The sequence below is a fragment of the Hipposideros armiger genome, unplaced genomic scaffold (assembly GCF_001890085.2).
Source record: "Hipposideros armiger isolate ML-2016 unplaced genomic scaffold, ASM189008v1 scaffold_54, whole genome shotgun sequence".
NCBI lineage: Eukaryota > Metazoa > Chordata > Mammalia > Chiroptera > Hipposideridae > Hipposideros > Hipposideros armiger.
In genome coordinates this window covers 2,041,962-2,061,222 of record NW_017731404.1, presented here as the reverse complement: position 1 = coordinate 2,061,222, position 19,261 = coordinate 2,041,962, and the positions used below count along the sequence as shown (strand labels likewise).

Sequence of the window (19,261 nt, the reverse complement as noted above, 5' to 3'; positions counted from 1 at the left end):
GCAAGACTCAACTTTTGGCAGCTGTCATCCCTGATACGTTAATTAGATTTCCTTGAGATTCTAATGCAAGTCTGCTGTTCAGGGGATCATGTGTGTGTGTGTGTGTGTGTGTGTGTGTGTGTGTGTGTGTGTGTGTGTGTGTGTGTGTGTGTGTGTGTGTGTGTGTTCTTGGCTCTGTGAGGCATTCCAGACAAACTACAAATAGCCATTACTAAAGTGAGGACTATGGACTTTCAGGATAACAGCAGGAAACTCATCTACACGAGAAGAAATGATGGCAAACACATCTTTGAAGATGGGGAGTCCTAATGACCTCTGCATGCCTGCTGGGAATCTGAGGCCCCCAAGCTGCACCCCCCCTGGCAGGTGCAGGCCAGGGGCTTTATCAGGAGCACAGTCCCAGGGGCAGGCTTGTCCAGGTGACAGGAGGACCCTTCAAGGAAACATGTATACAGTGTAAAAGGATCATGTCATCACCCCCCACCACCCCCAGTTCTCACACCCACACCACGCATGACCTTTTGACACCTTTATTGACACAATTCACAGGCCAGCTGCCACTGGGGTTTGCGGACAAACCATCCCACACGGATGGACCTGGAAACACACAGTCCGGTGGCACCAAGTAAGTCTCCCACGATTCCCATGCAAAGCCCTTCAGAGAGAAAGTGCTCCCTGTCCCTCAGACACGGTGACTCGTCAGACCTGACCACCTCCTCCTAGAACACCAGGCAGGCCGAACACTTGTGGGAAATGCCTTCTCCAGCCCCTCCCTGAGGCATTGCCACGCGCGGTTCCAACTGCTTCTCCAAGCCCCGTGGCCTCCCATGAGAAGGGGAATTCAGCCAACAAATCAACAGCAATAAATAATACATTAAAAAGAAAAACCTAGGCTGCCCTGTACAGGTTTGCTTGCCGACGTCCGTGATGGCAGGACCACGACACTCACAGACGCCGATGGCAGCTGGGAGTCTGGGGGGCTGCCTCCCCGGTGTCCACAGGAAAATAGTCCTCGGTCCTGTACAATGTGGGCAGCTTGTACGTCGGGGGAGTCGGTGTAGACAGTTTCTGGAATGACAGAAAACGGGGAGCCCTATCAGTCATGTGACTCCACTTGCTCTGTGACCCAAGAATTCCAGCTGGAGGAATTCATCCTGCAGGGCAGTCGCACATGTGACCAAAGACTTGGTGACACTTTGGCAGCTCTGCCTGTGAGAGCCCAGGCCACCCGTCTGCGGGGAGCTGGGCCACCGTGTTGGTCCCTGTCCTGGATGGAGCACTCTGCGGGCGTTAGCTACAACAGGCAGAGCCCGCTTCTCACAGGGAATGACGGAGAAAGCAAGGCGCACACATGAGCAAAGGGGCCCTTACACCTGCACGCGTGTGGCACAGACAGCCCTGCAGGGCCCCCACCCTGGGAGCCTGGGCGCAGAGCCTGCTGCTGGGAGAAGAAGTGGGGGTGGGGGGGAAGGCTGATTGTTCTTTCCCTCAGGACCCATCTGTGCTGCCTGAAGCGTATGCTGTATGCACGTGTTACGTTAAAAAAACAAAAAACAAAAAAACACAAAAAACATTTTAGGACTTGCTTACTTATCGGGTTGTTGGAAGTCATGACGTATTTTTTCTATGTTTTTCATTGCAAAAATGCGTCATGACTTTTCCAACAACCCAATATTTCTGGCGTGGGTTTTGTCGAGGTTGGGAAGGGGAGCGTTCCCATCATGCACCCCTTCCCGAGCTCTAGGTGGCAGGACCCGCCAGGCTATGTATGCATCTGAAGGAAAAACCACCTCAGACTTGGCTGTACATGGGAATCTCCTGGGTGAGTTACGGATGCTTATGCCCAGGTCCTGCCCTGAGTCTGATGTCACGGGTCAGCGGTGTGGCCTGGGCATCAGGGTGCTTCAAAGCTTTCATGCAATTGTCCTCACATAGAGCCAGGGCTGATCCCAGTGACTGTGACCACCCAGAGGAGGGAGGGCCTACCAGGTGTGGGGCTCCAGGTGGACTCAGCAGGGGGATGGGCAGGCGTGTGGGGCTCCCAGGGGTGCAGAGGGAGGTTTCTATATGTCTCTACTGGGGGTCCTTCTCACCACGCACTCCCCCGCCCCTCACAGCTCGGACTGTTCATCTCCTAGCCACCTGTGGCACCTCTGGCTGAGCCCTGGCTCTGGCCCAGCCTGCAGCTGCTGTGACAGGTGCCAGGGCAAGGATGTGGGGCTCTGGCCCGTGGTTAACAACACCGACCAGGCCCTCTTCTCTGTGCTGAGGACACACCTGCGGTCCCAGCCATCCTGGATCTTGCCATCTGGTGGGGACACAGAAGAACCACAGCACCATGGGACGAAGGCTATTGGCAGGAGGCACAGAGGCCTGCAGAGCCCGGATGACTCCTCCTGGAGGGTTCAGGGAGCTACCTAGGAGCTCACCCACCCAGAGGGAGAGATGGGTTTCCAGGCTGCAGACTGGTGCCGTGTGGCACGGTGGGCACTGAAAGTGCTCGTCTAGAGTTAGGTCAGTGTGTGGACAGGGATGAAGCTGTAACCCAGGGCCAGGTCACCTGGGCTCTTGAAGGCCGTGCTACGAACTTCCTAGGAGACCAAGGAGCCATTGAAGCCGGTCACTGGGAGGGCGAGTGTGTGTGTAATTGGATGTATGTTTTAGAAAGAGCAGAGGACAGACTGTAGGGGAAAGGAGGAAGCAGAGATGAGGCTGTTGCAGGTGTTCCCCTACAGGTGAGAACAGCTGGGTTTAGGATGGGAGAGGACAGGTTCTAATGCCTGAGCCCCAAAGCCCTGAACTCTCCCCACACCAAGCCCTCTCTGTTGCACAAGGAAACCATCAAAAGATTTTAAATAAGGCAGAACGTGGTCAGATGTCGAGGGACCGCATTCCTCCCACATCTGGAAAACCAGGCTGAGCAACTCCCCTTGGCCAAGGCGCCAGCCTCACAAAAGGGCAAACGGAACATTCCATCCACTCAGCCCCCAGTCAGCCCACCTGGGCTCAGCCCACGTGGAGGATACTTGGGACACAGGCCTTTCCGACCCACCCCCTTCTCCCAGCACCTCCCTGGGCTGCATCCCACCCCCTAAGATCAGACACAAGTCCTCCAATAGCACCAAGACCAGAGCCCAATGAGAAGGAGCCACAAGGTGCATCTCACAGCCAGGACGGTGCGATGTTTGGATGACCCCCAGTTTTAGATTCTCTTCACCCTGTTTTCCTCCACTGCAGTATCATCTAGAAAACAACATTCAAGGGAATTATGGCAGTTCAAAGACCAGCTCCCTCATCCTGATACGAGGCGTGGGGGCCAAAGAGCATTTTGTGATCCTGAAAAGACAGGCTTAGGGCCCAAGCAAGGGGAGGGGCCCATGAGGGGCCCTCAAGGTCAGTGATGAGACCAGGCCAGAGGCGGTGTCCCACCAGTGTCCTGGCCTCTGCTGGGGCTGCCGGGCCACATCCCGACGTCCTGTTCTTTTTGAAATGGTTCTACCAACAGGGATGGGGCTTTTGCCTCCTCCCTCAAGGAGACAGACTTCCAAAAAAGGAGGAAAATCAACATAATTATGAAGGAAACAAGGAGAAGTGATCAGAAGAGACTTTCAGCAGCTTTAGAGGCAACCACGTCTTTAGTTCCAGTGAGATCTAATGCAAGAAACGGTGGCGTCTTTCCTGGTGATGGAAGGAAACGTCACTCCTGCATTCGGAAAGCCAGAAGAAGGGGGTTGCAGGGAGAGGTGAGCCCAGCCAGACGGGACCGTGGATTATTGCAGAGCTGCTGCGTGTGCACTCAGAAAAGGCAGTTCTCTCGAGGAACCCACAAGGGCTCATGAGAACAAGCCATTCCAAACAAGCTCGCCCTCCCTTTTCCAAAGGGCCCCCAGCCTGGATGATGAGAAAAAGGCTGTGGAGGCTGGGGTAGCTCCATCTCGGCTCTGGACCGAGCCACTGACAACATCTTGGAGCACGTGGAGAAATGAGGGAAAGTGACTCACAGCTGGTTGGAGCAGTGAGCCTGAGGTCAGCCAGGAAGGCGTGGCCTGTGATGAGCCAGGGCGGGGGGAGCCTCGGAATGTGGCCGCTTCTGTCCCAAACTGCTCTTGGAGGTTGGGTGGGTGTGGAGTGGGCGTGTGCTGTTTCTGCCTGTCCAGCCTCCACCTCCCCTTCTGGTGCCAGCATCTTGATTTTCCTGTGGGATCACTTGTGTCAGCGCCCACCCAGGCTGCCCTTCCCACCCCACCCCACAGCTGCAGGAGGGGTGAGAGGAGGCCTGACCGCCCTGAGCAGTGATTGGTCCAGGGATGAGCATGTGACCCAAGCTGCGCCAATAAGAAACAGCCTTGAGACTCTTGCTTTTGAGACAGGGTTGTTCCCCCTGCCCCAGGTTCCTATGAGGGTGGGCCACGAGCCTGAGGGACACTTCTGCCACCACACTGGGGGGCCTGTCTGAGCAGGACGCCAACACAGGGAAGCAGAGTTGGGAGATGGAGCAAGACAGAGACCTGACAATATCATCAGAACATCTGAATCCAATTTTGCCTGAGGGCAGAGTTACCCTGGGACTTTTCCGGTTCCTAAGCTATGGTTTTCTCCTTGCTTAAGCCAAGTTGACCTGAACTGTTGTCACTTGCAACCAAAAATCCTGCCTAAAATGAATAATAAACCCACAGTGGTGCCAATGGGCACTCAGAAACCAGCACTTTGAATCAGCAGGTGAGGGCCGACCTGTGAGGCTGAAAATAGCCTGGCACCCCAGATGCTGTTGGGAGAACAGAGCTGCCCCCAGGGAGGCCAGGCCCCATCACAGGCACACCAGGATGCCCTGGAAAACCAGCCCTGCCACGCCCACCTTCTCTTGGATTGTCATAGCAACTTGCAATGGGAGGGATCATCTCCATCTCAGAGGTACAGGAGCCAGGGAACCATGAGCTGGGGTCCACTCAGGCCTGTCCGGCTCCAGGCCCAGCTGCTGCCCATCACCCCACAAGGTTCCTGCCACTGACTCAGTCCTGGAGGACAAAGCAGGAAACCCAAACCCTTGAGAATCTCTCGGGGGACTTCAGAGATCTCCACCTCCCACCCCTCACCCTACAGCTGCTACTGAGTCCCCTCTAGGGGCGGCCAGGTAAGCAAGGGCGGGTGTCCAACTCTGGGCTTGTGCCCAAGCCTGCAGGCAGGAATGTTCCACCAGCTCCAGATAGAATGGGAGACCTGGAAACCTAACACTGCAAGTCCAGGGCTCTGCCACGCCCCCTACTTCCCTCCGCCCCCTTTGTGCCCTCCCCCAGCTCAGAGGCTGCCTGCCATCCTGTGAAAGAGGGACCTGTGGGCGATGGGCCGCTGTGCTCCCCAGGTCTGCCCACACTCGCACACCTTCCTCACTTCCACCCTGGGCGCCCGAGTTCCTATACCCACAGCCCACACACCAGATGTACAAGACTTCATGACGTTTTAAAAAGGAATTAGCTGCAAGCGTGTAAAAACTCAGGACAGTTCCCATGAAAACCAGACCGCCAGCTTCTCTTGGAAAATCAGATGCTCTGGTGGCTCTGGGCTCACAGCCCCCTGAGGCCCCAGGGGGCCGAGCTGAGAAGCGGCAGGTACGCTCCTGTGGGCCACGGACCCCACCAGGCCACTTGACCATTTCTTTAACCTGCCTGCCAGCAATCTGCACCCCCAAGCAGCTCCTTTTCTGACAAAGGCCCCACATGGCTGGTGCAGAAACCCCCCACGGCCTCTTATAAGTCCTGGCCCACCTTCTGTCTCTCTCTAGGAAAACCCCAGCTGCACAGCCATGACCCCGGCTGCCTTCTGTTCAGGCCAGGGTCAGCAAGCTTCTCTTGTGAAGGGCCAGGCAGTGAATACTTTAGGCTATGCAAGCCCCGCGGTCCCTGTCACAACCACTCAACACTGCCCATGTAGCAAAACAGCAGCCACAGGTAATAAGTAAGTGAATGGCATGGCTGTGCGCCAATAAAACTTTATTTGCAAAGATGGTGGCAGGCCAGATTTGGCTTTCGGCCATAGTTTGCCCCCGAGTTAAATCTATCTTCCTAAATAGAACAAGATCAGCAAACCCTCCCCCTGTGTCTCCCATACAAGTGAGCAATGAGTCAGCAGACCCAGGCTGCAGGACTCAGGTCCAGGCCCGCCTTGCTGACCATCCCAGGCCTGAGTGGTATTTGTTGGCGGCTCATCAGTCATCCCTGCAACTCCAGCCTGTCCTGGCTTACCCAGCATCCTCCACCCTCAAAGAAGCAGGCCACACCGCTGCCCCCCTCACAGGCCGGTTCTGAGGTTCCACAGAGCCAGCCAAAGGGGCTCTGGTGGCCCAGGCTGACCACATGCAGAAGCTCAGGTGCCCAGAGGCCCACCCTCATCCCCAAGGTCATCAAGCGCCCTTAGCCCCAAGGGACTTGGGAGAGGCTCTTCCCACTTAGAAAACAACTACATCTATTGTGCCCCAGGTCACATACATCACCTCTGACCCTCACAGCACTCCCTTAAGAGAGGGGTTCTCATCCTCTTGAGCCTCACTTTCCTCTCTGTAAAATGGGGATGCAACCATCCACTTCTCCGAGTCCTGCCTGGAACACAGCAGTGATGCTGGAGGTACTGCAGCCATTTTGGGACCATGAGGACAAAAAGCCCCATGCTAAGGATGGCAGAGCAGCCTGAGTCCTTGACCACTTCCTTGAGAAGACCCATGAGCTCAACTGGCCACCTCAGGGTTTCTTGTCACATGAGGAAAAAACACAAACCCTATTTGGTTAAACCACTTTAGTCAGGTTTCTGTTACACAGACGAACGCAGCCAGGCTGACCCATGTGGCCACTATTCTCATCGTCACTTCAATTAACAGCGAGTCGTCCATGGTCACACAGACAATAAATGGTGAGAGCCAGGACTGAAACCCAGGTTGTTTAGATAATGGGATGAACTCCAAAGAAAGTAAAAACTGCTAGATGTGAGGGCAAGCAGACAGGAGAAGATACAAATCTCAAAATAATTCCAAAAGGTATAAAAGAATTCCAAAAAATGTATGTCTTACCCCTTCCAGGAGCTGGAGCTTAACTGCTGCCCTACCCCCCTGCTGAAAGCCTCTAGTATGGAAGGTGGGGTGAGGGGGAGGTGAGGGGAGTAAGTGCCCAGGGAGGAGCCTGGCCGGCGCTCCCTCGGCCAGGTGATCAGGGTCTCATCAGTGAGACGTCACGTGGGCAGCATGTCCCCTGGATATGATGTGATGAGAAAGGCACTTCACCTCTGTGGTCTTTCTCCCAAAAAACACATAATCCCAGTCTAAACTACAAAAAAAACCACATCAGCCGTATTCGAGGGATATTGTAAAAAATACCTAACCAATATTCTCAAAATTGTCAAGGTCATCCAAACCAAGGAAAGTCTGAGAAGCTGTCATAGACCAGAGGTAGTTGGAGACACGACGACTAAATATGATATGGTTGGTATCCTAGATGCAATCCTGAAACAGAAAAGAACGTTAGGGACCAATGAATGAAATCTGAATAAACTGCGGAGCTAATTAATAGCAATGTATCAATGTTGGACCCTTAGCTGTGACAATGCCTGACAGTAAAAATAAGATGTTAACAGTAGCTGGATGAGGGGTATATGGGGACTCTCTGTATTTTCATGGCTATTTGTCTCTAATTCTAAAATAAAAACATTGAATTGTGAGGAGGGCGTGAGAACAACCAAACAGAAAAAACAGCTCTAGCTATCTGCACAGACCATGTCCCGGCCTCTCTTAATTCAACCCCAGTGACTGAGTGCTGAGCATTTCCTGGGCACCCAGCCCATGGTAGACTCTGCCAGTTCACCACCCACTCATTCTCACGGACACAGACAGACGCACGTGTCCATAATCCCATTTTGCAGAGGAGGAAACTGAGGCTCTCAGAGAGGCACTTGCCCAAGAATCGCCCAGCTGGGAGTTGGCCTAGCACCGAACCAGGACACAGGTGGCTCCGGGCTGAGCCGGGCTGGGAGGTAAGCTCCTGTCCAGGACCCAGGAGGTCCCTTCAGCATCTGCTTTCCAACCTGGGACCCTCGGGAGTCCTGCCTCCCAACCTGCTCAGAGAGAGCAAACTGGTGGCCTTTGGTTAGCATCTGGCCCACAGACATGACGGTTTTGGCTGACGCAAATTTAAAAATGAGTAAGCGGCCAACATGGAGGAACTGGGATGTTTCAAATAAAGATTGAGTTTCTATGTCTCTTGAACAACAGAGCTATGTGGCCACCCTGGCCCATGTCCCTGCGGGGTGCAGAGAGTTGGTCCCTCTGGACAGGACATCTGCTGTCCGGTGTGCCACTGACCCCGCCTGGCCTGACTCAGCCGTCCACACGACCAGCGGGCATCTGAGCTGGCAGTGGCGCCAGGCTCACGTCACATCGCTCCGTGGGCTGCTGAGGAACTGGACGGAGAAGGCTTTGCTTCCAGTCCCGTGCCTGGGGCCCTGCGGGGTGGGAACTGCCGACCTGTGGCCACCGCCAAAACCAGCAGCTGTTGCCATTTACCTACGGTCTCCTCTGGTGCTCACAAGAGCCTAAGACGCAGATACTGCGATTAGTGCCTGTTTTACGGAGAAAGCAGGCTCCAAGAGGGCAGGGTAGGTCCTGGGCCAGGGTCACACCGCTGGTAAAAGTCAGCGCTGGGACTCCAACTGGCTCTCCTGAGCTCCCGGCACCGGCCCCCTGCCAGGGCCGACCCACACGACCTTCCCTCAGTCCCTGCTCAGTCCTGCCTCAGGGCGTTCTGCACCTCAGGCCATGCCTGGCTGCCCTGCTATGTCTGCTCCAGGGCCCCCGTCTTCCCAAGCGCTCTGACAGCTGTGAGCAGAGCCCCTCCCGCTTCTCTGTAAAGCCCCTGCATACAGTCCTGCCGCAGGGCTGGGCTGGCTAGCCTCACGGTGTGTTCCCTTCAGAACCCTCCTCCCCAGCCTGGCCCCCAGCCCCAGCCTCTACCAGCCTGATGACCACAGCAGCTGGTGGCAGAGGGAGGTTGAGGCCCTGGTGACAGAGGAACAGAGCTGGGGGCTCCCGGAGTGGGAGGATCCCAGCAGCAGAACAAGCTGGTGCAGTCTTGTTAGAGGCAATGCTGACCTTGGCAGCTGCTCTAGAAGGTTCTCGGATCCCCATGGATTCTGCTTTTAGCTGGAGGAAAAGCGTTAACATGGAAACCAGCAGAGGGGGAGCCCTCAGAAGCTCTGCCAAGATGCCGGCTACGAAATCCACGCTCACACATAGTCAGGGAGGAGAGACAGGGCCGCCAAGTAGGGGGGAGTCATGTCACGGCCCCCTCGGAACGAGGTCTCTCTGGGGGCCCCAGCTCCTGACCCAGAGTCTGGTCTCTCCAGCCTCAGCCCCTCCTTCCTCAGGTCCCTCTGCTCTCTCAGCCCCACCTCCTGGGAGGCGGGGGTCTGACTTCCCTCCACCAGCTGATGGTTTGCACTGGAGTCATCCTGTTTGAACGCCAAGGCACCTGGGCTTTGCTTCTCATCACATGGCCACTGGTTGTACCTGTCTGATTAAGACAAGATACATTTAAACAAACATTTTTAATTGAGCACCTGCTGCATTCCAGAAACCCAAATCTGCATGAGGTATCACAAGTCCTTTTACAGACGAGGAAACTGAGGCTTTTAGGGGTTAAGTGACTCGCCTGATAACCAGAACCTCTATCCACCCAGACACCTGGGCGTCACCCTCGACTCCCCACTGCAACATCCAACCCGTCCTCAATCCTTTCTGCTGCTTCTTCCCAACCCCCATCCCCAAGGCCACTACCACCCTGTGCACTACGCTCTCAGCCTCTGCCCCTGCCGTTGACCCATTCTCCACACAGCAGCCTGAGGGACTGTCCACAAACACAAATCTGACCCTCCGCTACGTCCCTCACTGTAGTGAGAATAAAATCTGACTCATAGACGTGGTCATCAGGCCCGGTCACCGAAGTCACCCCTGGGCAGTCCTCAGGCCAAACCCAGGCCACAGATGTGTTCCACATGGCCTCCACTGGGCTGGGTGAATATTAATTAGTATTGTTGCTTTTGTGTGGTTGGTTGTTTTATGCTCACATTTTTACATGAAATGCCATTTCTCTTTGAAAAGTGGATTTCTAGCTTCTCTTTAAAAGTCTAAAGCCCTGGCACCCTGGGCAGAGATGACAAGCCAGCGCTGAGCAGTGGCCTCCCCTGTACAGGAGACGTGTGCTCTCGCCCACGTGGTGACCTCCCAGCCATGTCATTCATTTCTGCCACAGGCCTGGCCCCTTAGAGCTGGAGGTTTTCTACCCAAATCCACATGATCCAGCTGACCTCTAAACTCCACCTGTGACCTCCCCTCACTCACAGTTCTCCAGCCCACGGCCTGAGCCTCACCAGGGTCTGCTCTGACTTGGGACATTTTCACCTGCTGTCTCCCATCAAGGCTTTTCTGCCAGGTGTCTTTATGTTGGTTCCTTCCTTCCTTCATACCCTACGGGACCCCCAATCATCTGTGTCACTTCCCTCTTTCACTGCAGTATATTCTGTTTACCTTTTTCCACGGTTACTACCAGTCTCTCCACCAGGCTGAGCTTCAGGGGGACGGGGACCATGTCAGTCTTTGGGGCCACAGCCCCAGCGACAGCCAGAGCCTGGCGCACAGGAGACACTCAGGCGATGAGAAATGGATGGACTCGAATCTACTCAACGCCCGAGATGGAACCGGAAGGGTCTGGGGGCTCGCCTCTTGCCAAGTCAGCCTCGGGGGCCCAAGACCAACGAAGACAATTACCGTCTCCAGACCAAGACACCTGCGGGGGCCCCGTTCTGGAATCACTGGGTGGCTCCAGGTTGGCATCCCTGCCCAGGCCAGGTCTGTGACCCACTATTAGAGACATGAGGTCACATTAAAAATAAAGCACATGCTGAAAGCAGTGTGCTGCCCTGGACAGGAGTCTGGAATAAAATACGGGCGTGAAAGAAAACTGGTGAAACCCAAACAAGGTTTGGAGTTTAGTGAAGATACTAGACCAATGCTGTTGTCTTGTTTTGACAACTATGCCGTGGTGACGTGCGATGACGACCATGGGGGAAACTGAGTAAGGGTCCCTCCGGGAATCTGTACTGTCTTTACGAGTTTTCTGCAAATCTAAAATGATCTAAAACACAAAGGTCATTTACAAATAAGAAAGCGTATCCATAGCGGCATATGCAAAGCACTGAGGGAACAACACAGATAACGAGCTATTAAATGATAATGATATCAACGTCATCAATGATAATAGCAGCTAAACCTTACATGATCTCAATGACTGCTCACGACACCCCTATGCAGAGGATCTGACTGTAAATCCCGTTTTATAAATGTGGAGACCGAGGCTCGGCAGGCTTAGAATTCATTCAAATCATGACACATACAAGTGACAGACAGAGCCGGCCTCCTAGGTGTGCGACCTGTGCAGTCACATTGGCCCAACACCTGGTCTAAGGCTCTGCTGTCACTGTCTTGAAATTCTCCAGAAGCTTTGACAAAGGGGTGTTGCATTTTCACTTTGCACTGGGCCCTACAAAGTCTGCAGCGGCCGTGGTGACAGAGCCCCGTGTGCCCCCAGGGTGGGCGTTCTCCATCCAGCACCATGCCTCAGACAGGTCACTCATGGACAGCTCTGTGGACAGTGCTCCTGGCTGAGAAAACACCATGGGGCAGAGAGTGGTGGCAGGAGCAGGGGTGGAAGTGGGGGTAGGAGGGCACCCGTGGGTGGAACTGGCTGGAGCGGGCCCTGACCCACTCTGGGCACAGAGCAGGGCGGGAAGAGTCGCTCCCAGCACAGGCAGCAAACCAGTTGCCCACGCCCAGCGGCCTGCTCAGTTCAGCGGCCTCCTTGTCCAACGGAGATTCTCCGACCTCCCCACAGGAGGTGCGGTTCTGCCCCGGGGTCCCTGCCACCAGGGTCCCACCTCCTGTTGAGCCTCCACGAGCCCACACCAACAGCTGGCTAGGTCCAGCAGCTGGCTACTGTCACACCAGGGTGTACATTTCTCCCTCCGATGCTGTTAGACTCCCCAGAGGTTTTGTGGGCTGGCCTTGAAGGTGGCTGGCTCCATAAAAGAATGTTGAAAATAGCACCAATTAGCTTTGGGAAGCAGAAGGCAAACAGACACAATCGACTATTTTGTCGGGGTCCCTAACGTGGGCAGCTGTTCTCCATTAAATAAACAAGCCATTAGGAAAAAAACAGAGGCATCTAGCAGAACCCGCAGGTGATAGGCGTGGCCTGCAGCCCCCCATCCCCACCCGACGCCGCTTCCCTGCCTGGAGAGTGACCCTTCCCAGGGCTGAGCAGCCACCTCGGGACGGCTGGAGGAACCCGCTTCAGAGGCGAGGACCACACTGTCACCTGTGACCCTTCACCCCCATTTTAGGTGGCCAGGCGGCCGTGGGAGCCTCTTCGCAGTCTACCCTTTCCTCAGACACAGGTGCCCTCAGAGCTCCTTTAGGCCCGCGATCAGCCAGGCCTGTCCTTCTCCACCACGCGGCCTGCACGCTGGCCTGGGAGCCTCGGGTGGTTGCTGTCACCACATGGATTCCGTCCCCACGGCGTTGTCCTTCACCAGAGGCCCCGGGCACTCACCTCCCCCTCACGTGCTGTCCTGGTCTGATTAGGACATTTTATCCATGGGGCCCCTGAGGCTGAAAAGGGATGGTTTTCAAGGTCTGGGGACTAAGGTTTGAGTGAGAGAGAAAAGAAAAGCGGGGACGATGGAGAAAGCATGGTGGAAACAGAGAGGATATGAAGAGAATCACAGACGGGAGAAGGAGACACAGAGAAAGGTGGGTGAGACAGAAGGGAGGCAGGAAACACAACAAGGAGAGAAAAATATGACAGAAAGAGGATGGAAACAAGATAACGGGGATTCAGAAAGAGAAAATAGACGGAAATCAGGAAGGGGCAATGCGGAAGGGGGGGAAATGGAAATGGAGGGATGAAGAGGTGAGAATGAGGAAACGAGAGAACAGAGGGAAGGGCCGAGTGGCCTTGATAGAAAAGTGAGGTGGGCCAGACAGAGGGTGGCGGGGAATGCGGGGTGGGGGTGGGGGGCACAGCCTGGGGACAGGAGACAGAGGTGAGGCGGCTGTGATGGAGGCTGGGGCCGTAGGTCCATGGATTCAGGGTCTCTCCAAACCCACGCCGAGTCGCCCTGCCTGCCAGGACACAGACGAACACCCACCCCCCTTCTCCACCAACTGCCAACCCCATCCCTTTGTCGAAGAAATAATATTCTTAAAGGACAAAGGCCATCTCAGGTCAGTCTTTGTCGAATGGACGCCATCATCCTGGAGGCGCAACGCTTCGCTCTTTTTCCTCATTTTCCTCAGGACTCCTGGGAACCTCTGGTCCAACCCTCCACCCGGGGCCTAGCCGCTGACCCCAGTCCTCCACGGCTACAAAGCGAGAAAACGGGAACAAGACGGATGCTGAGCAAACTTCCCCTCCTGCCACCCAGGCCTCCAGCCCCACGTCAGCCCCACACCACCAGCAGGGGCCTCAACCTCCTGGTTTGCAGCTGTGTCCCCTGTGCCTCAATCAACACCTGGTACACAGTAGATGCTTAATCAATACATGCTGAGTCATTGACCTGGAACCCCTCTGCCTCCCTAGGAGACTCCTTCAGCCTCAGAGCTACAGCCACTGGCTCCATGCTGGCCTGGCCACCTCCAGCCCTGACCCCACCCTCGAATCTCCACCTGGGGCTCCACCGGCAAAGGCATCTGGATGGACTCTCTCCATTCACACAGCAACTTGGATGACTCTGCGGGGAGTTATGCAGACTGAGAAAGGCCCGCCCCCAAAGGTTACATGCTGTATGATTCCATTTACAGAACATTTCTGGAAGCCAGATTTTAGAAATGGCGGGCAGGTTAGCAGTTGCCAGGGGTTGGGGGAGGGGTGGCGAAAGGGGAGACCCCGAACCCAAATAAAATAAAATTGTATACAGAGCTTAAAACACACAAATGAGTACAAGTCAATCTGGGGAGACCTGAGTAAGATCAACGGATCGCCTCCATGTCAATACCCTGGTCATAATATTACACTATAGTTTTGCAAAATGTTACCACTGGGAGAAATGGGGCAAAGTGTACAAGAGATCTCTTTGTATTATTTCTTATAACTGTCTGTGAATCTACAATTAAGTCCATAAAGAATTTCAATGAAACACACACATACACACGCACGCACACACGCACAGAATAGACCATGTTCCCCCCTCCACCCTGGCCGCCCTAGCCCAGGCCACCTGCATCTCTCTCTGGACCATCCCAGCAGCTCTAACCTCCGCCCTCACACAGCCAGCGTCTTCCTCCACACCAGCCAGACCCAGGGCAGAGCACACCCCAGAGCCCTCCACCGTGGAGTCCGTGCGCTGTGCCCACAGTCTGCTCCATCTGCTCAGGCCCCGCTGCTCCCTCAGCCGCCCCCGACACCTGTATGCTCCCCTCCCTCCAGGGCACCAGCCACCCCGTGCTCCAGTGTCACTTTCTCGGTGAGGCCGTCCCTGACCCCCTGACACCCCCGCCCCCATATCTCCCTGCCCTTCACTTCTCTCTCTCCTCTGTGGCACATTATATATTACATTAGACCATCACGCAGGGACTTTCTCTGTCCGCCCTGGGTTCTGAGAATCTGAAACAGCACCTGGCTCATATGGGTGACTGGCGATAAGTATTTGTAAGTGAATGAATGAATGAATGAATGAATGAATGACAAAAAAAGAGGGGAGGGGAGTGGATATTTGGCATCAAAGGAGTTAAGCCCAGCCCAGGGGCTGGGGAAGGAAGAGGTAAAGGGCTAGGGTCACACACGTGGCAGCTCCTGGAGCAGCCAAGGAGAACTTAACGGAGAATGTGGGCGGAGGGAGAGGTGGTGTGTGCACACAGAGAGGGCATGAGCGGGGCTGTCTGCAGACACAAGCTCCCAAGGTCTCCAGCAGCAAAAGCCCAAGGTACAAAGGGACAGAAGCGCAGGACAGTACCCTGCAGGCCAGGCCATGAAGCCCACCCCACCCCCACCCCACATGCTCTCAAGAAAAGAAGAAACGGGTTGAGGTGGAGTCTGAGCTCGCTTTCTGGTGCTTCCCAGGGGCCCAGGGGCCAAGCCTTAGGGGCTTCCCACCATCTCTCTATCCACACCCTCCCCCCAAACATGTGGCTCACGCTGCTTGTGGGAATGAGGGTGGGAGTAGAGGTGGGGTTCACAGAGGTCCTCAGATTTGAACTGGTGACATCTCCTCCAAAGCCCCACCCACATGGAACTGCGCACACAGAGAGCAAGGTCCCTTCATTCAGCACAGTAAACTGTATCCCATTTCCAAGCCCCTCAGATGGCAGTGGTCCTTTCTAGCTGTGTGACCTTGGCAAGTTACTTAGCCTCTCTGTGCCTCGGTTTTCCCATTTGAAAACAGGGCTTAGGGTGTTATGCCCATATAACTGCAAAGTGCTTAGAAAACAGTCGTGCTCAATGAATGCTGGCTAATTTCATTATTATTATGGCTCCCTGAATTCATATGCTTTTTAAATGCCATCATTAGCTCGCAAGCAGCCCAAGTGTACAATTTCATAACGTTGCATTTTTTAGTAGTAAATGCATTCAGTTTCAAAACGTGACCATTTAAACTAAATCACAATTGCGGGAGCCAATTCTACAATAGTACAGTTTTGATTTTTAATCACAAGGAGCCTCAAAAATTGTAAGTGCCAGGATATCTCTCAGCCACCCAGAGGCATGGCTCATCGATCAATTAGGGTACTTGGCTCACAGTACGTGCTCAATAAATGCCTGCTGGCCAGACAGTGACAGGTCACAGGAGGCTGTACTGGGCACAAAGACACTGGCAGCCAGTGCCGCGAGCAGCCCGTGTTCTCCCACTTCTCTCACAGCAATGACTACCGCCATCTGAGCCCCTCCAGGCCACCCTGTGCCCCCCCACACACACACACACTCTTCAGGCCGTTGCCTGAGACCTCTGGAGCCAAGTCCAGGCCAGATATGGGAAAGGAAAAGGCGGACCTGGGGCCACAATGCTGGGATCTCCATCCCAGGTCACAGTGGGCGCCTCCCAACCGAGGCTCAGAGATGTCCAGCCCTGAAACAGCCCCCTCCCTGCCCCAGCTCCTCACTCCATTGAAAAGCCAGCATTACCCCTCTCCGACTGGGTTCCCAGGTTAATTATTAGGACTCTCCAAGTAACGGGAACTTTGGCCTTGACTTTGGGTCTGGCAACGTGACACAGTGTGATGGTATCAGCTAGAATGGGCACCTGGATGAATTTACTGCTTAATGAGACATGGTTTATTTTCCCAGCAGAAAGTTGACCATGGACGAAACCACGTTCAAGAGCTTTCCAGGCTCCTTGGGCATCAAAAGGATCAGACTTTCTCCAGACGCCCCAACCCCAGTGCAGGCATCACTCGGGTACCTGTATTAGTGAAGGACCCACCTGCGCTCATCATGCCACCCCAGAGCCTGAGATGGCTGATTGAAGCTGCCCATCCTCTGCCCAGCCCACCCTCACTCAATGACAAGCTGGTGCCATACAAGGTCTGACAATTAAGTTCGTGAAATTGTTGCAACGATGTCGCCAACCTTTTTTGATATCAGGGGGATTATTCATCATGAGTTTGTGCCAACTGGACAAACAGTTAACCAAGTTGACTATGTGGAAGTGCTGAAAAGGCTGCATGAAAAAGTTAGACAACCTGAACTTTTCGCCAACAATTCATGGCTCAATGCACCAGCTCACACGGCACTGTCTGTGACGGAGTTTTTAGCCAGTAAACAAATAGCTGTATTGGAACACCCTCCCTACTCACCTGATCTGGCCCCCAATGACTTCTTCTTTACTGATAATAAAGGAAATATTGAAAAGAAGACATTTGGATGACATTCAGGACATCAAGGGTAATACAATGACAGCTCTGATGGCCATTCCAGAAAAAGACTCCCAAAATTGCTTTGAAGGGTGGACTAGGTACTGGCATCGGTGCATAGCTTCCCAAGGGGAGTACTTCTAAGTTGACCATAGTGATATTCAGTAACAAAGTATATAGCATTTAGAATTTCTAGGATGTGCTCGCAAACTTAATTGTCAGACCTCGTGCATCGTGCCACGCTGTTCCCTCCCAGAGTCCGTTCTTCACCTATGTCAGTCACTTCCCCTGAGCTCTCTCCTCTCCTTCTCCGTCACGTGCAGAAGTCAGAAGCACACTGCCCTCCTTATAACTATCAGTTAATTGCACCTGCCTGTGAGTTTTACTTTCTGGGGAGGCCATAAGCTCAGGCAGGGACCCAGTGTCATCAATTCTTTGTTCTTTGGTGCCCAATTCACAGGTGTTATTATTAACAGCTCCCACATACCAAGTCTCCTACAAACTAAGCACGTCACTGTGAGACCCCCCTCTGGGTGCAATGAGGACACCATGGCTCCAAGGGGGCAGTGGGTGACACCCGGGGCCACCCAGCCAGTGGGCACAGGCTGGACTCAGGCCTGACCACCCTTCCACACAGGTAGGTGGCCCACTCGGGCCCACAGCCTTTTTCTCTTTCCATCTGAGGGGGGAGGGGTCCTGGTGAGATCCCTGAGGGGAGCGAGATGCGGGGGGAGGAATGAAAGAAAGTGGGGGACACAGTGAGGTTTTGTGACTATGTGAGACACAAGGAGAGACATAGGGAGACAGAGAGGCACAGACAGAGAGCCAGAGACACATGGAGAGAGGCAGACATATGCAGGTGAACTATTCAGAAATGGATCCAAGCAGACACACGATGAGACAGAGACAGAGTGGCAGGGGCTGAGATCTCCATGAGGCGGGGACCACAGCCCCTGTGTGGCCTCCAGTGTGACAAACAAACATGTGGTCCATGGTAGGAAGGACCTGGAAGAGGTGGATTTAGAGGGGCACCCAGGATGCCCCCAGGGCCTGTCCCCTGAAGACCCAGCATCACCTGGGACGTGGCCTTGGGCGGGATCTCTGCTGAGGAGCCCCAGTCCTGAGCCAACACCTCAGCCAGGCTAGCTGTGGTCCTGGTGGGAGCAGCGGGGACGGCTGGCCCGGGTGGAACGGTGGCTCAAGGAGTGAGCTGCCCTATTCAGCTCCCTCTGGTGGGATGAGTGGTGGCTCCACATAAGCCCATGTGGTGGAGGAACCATCAGCCCCTCACAAGGGAGCTTCCTACAAAACGATGTGCCGACCTAAAGAGCCCAGGAAACTCTTGCTGGTGGCATCGCCGTACACTAAAGTCAAAGACAAGACAGTCCCTACCTGCTCCTGAGCAACTCCCGGTCTGGGGGAAACAGGGGGAAACACAGTGAGTCCCCCAGCGGTCATCAGGGAGATGCACAGGGGATTTGGGAGCCCAGAGGTATGCTGCCCTGGGGGAATCCAGGTGGCTTCCCAGAGGCGGTGACATTCCTTTGACTTGGCCTTGAAAAATGAATAAACATTACTAGGCAGGGAGCAGGAAGGGTATTCTAGCCAGAGGGATCAGCGCGTGCAAAGGCCACAGGCAGCGCCCACCAGCTCCGGGGATGGCAGGGCCCAGTCTGAGAATGCTGCTGTCACAGTGATGCTCCCAATGGTGGCGGTGTTTGGGAAAGGGCACACTGAGTGTGTCCCACCATCCAGGGAGAAGCTGGAGAGCTCCCATGTAGGCCTCAACAAACAGAGCCCTCAAACAAAAGCCCCTCCTTATCAAAGGGAACTGACTCCCCACACACCCTCAAAATCCCAACAAGAATGTGCTGCTTAAAAAAAAAAAATCTGGTTCCCAAACCAGGCTGCCCGGAGCCCTCTGTCCTGCCCAGCACGCGTGCCACCAAATATCCATTAATGTGTGAGTGCTGAGTAACTGCGGGGAGCCGCTCAGTGGCGGGTGGGTGAGGGGGTTGCTGGGGACCCGTGCCGCTCGGCCCTCCATTGTCGCATTAATATTTGCCATCTGCTCATGTTGCATTTTTACCGCAAGGGATGATGGGGGCAAAAGGAGAAGGCACCATGGAACCTCCTGTGCCTTCTTTGTGTTGGTGCCTTGCTGGTCTCCACTAGAGATAAAGCCCCAGCCGAGCCGGCCTCCTTCCGGGACTCACCCTCCAGGGGGACCAGGCTGAGGGAGGGGAAGGCGGCCCAGCCCGGCACAGCCTTTCTCCTTCCCTCCCTTCCTCCCTCCCTCTCCGCTGAGCTGGGCGGGGTGGGGAG

The 19,261-nt window shown here is 54.7% G+C and overlaps 1 protein-coding gene across 1 annotated transcript in view; it reads right to left on the bottom strand.

Moving 5' to 3' along the window:
* Window positions 1–514: 514 nt before the first annotated feature.
* BCAS4 (breast carcinoma amplified sequence 4) overlaps window positions 515–19,261 on the bottom strand; it is a 59,663-nt gene continuing 40,916 nt past the window's right edge. The window contains exon 6 of the mRNA XM_019640920.1: window positions 515–1,068. Coding sequence (XP_019496465.1) covers window positions 946–1,068 — 123 coding nt within the window. The 3' untranslated portion in view covers window positions 515–945. The remainder of the gene's footprint in view (window positions 1,069–19,261) is intronic.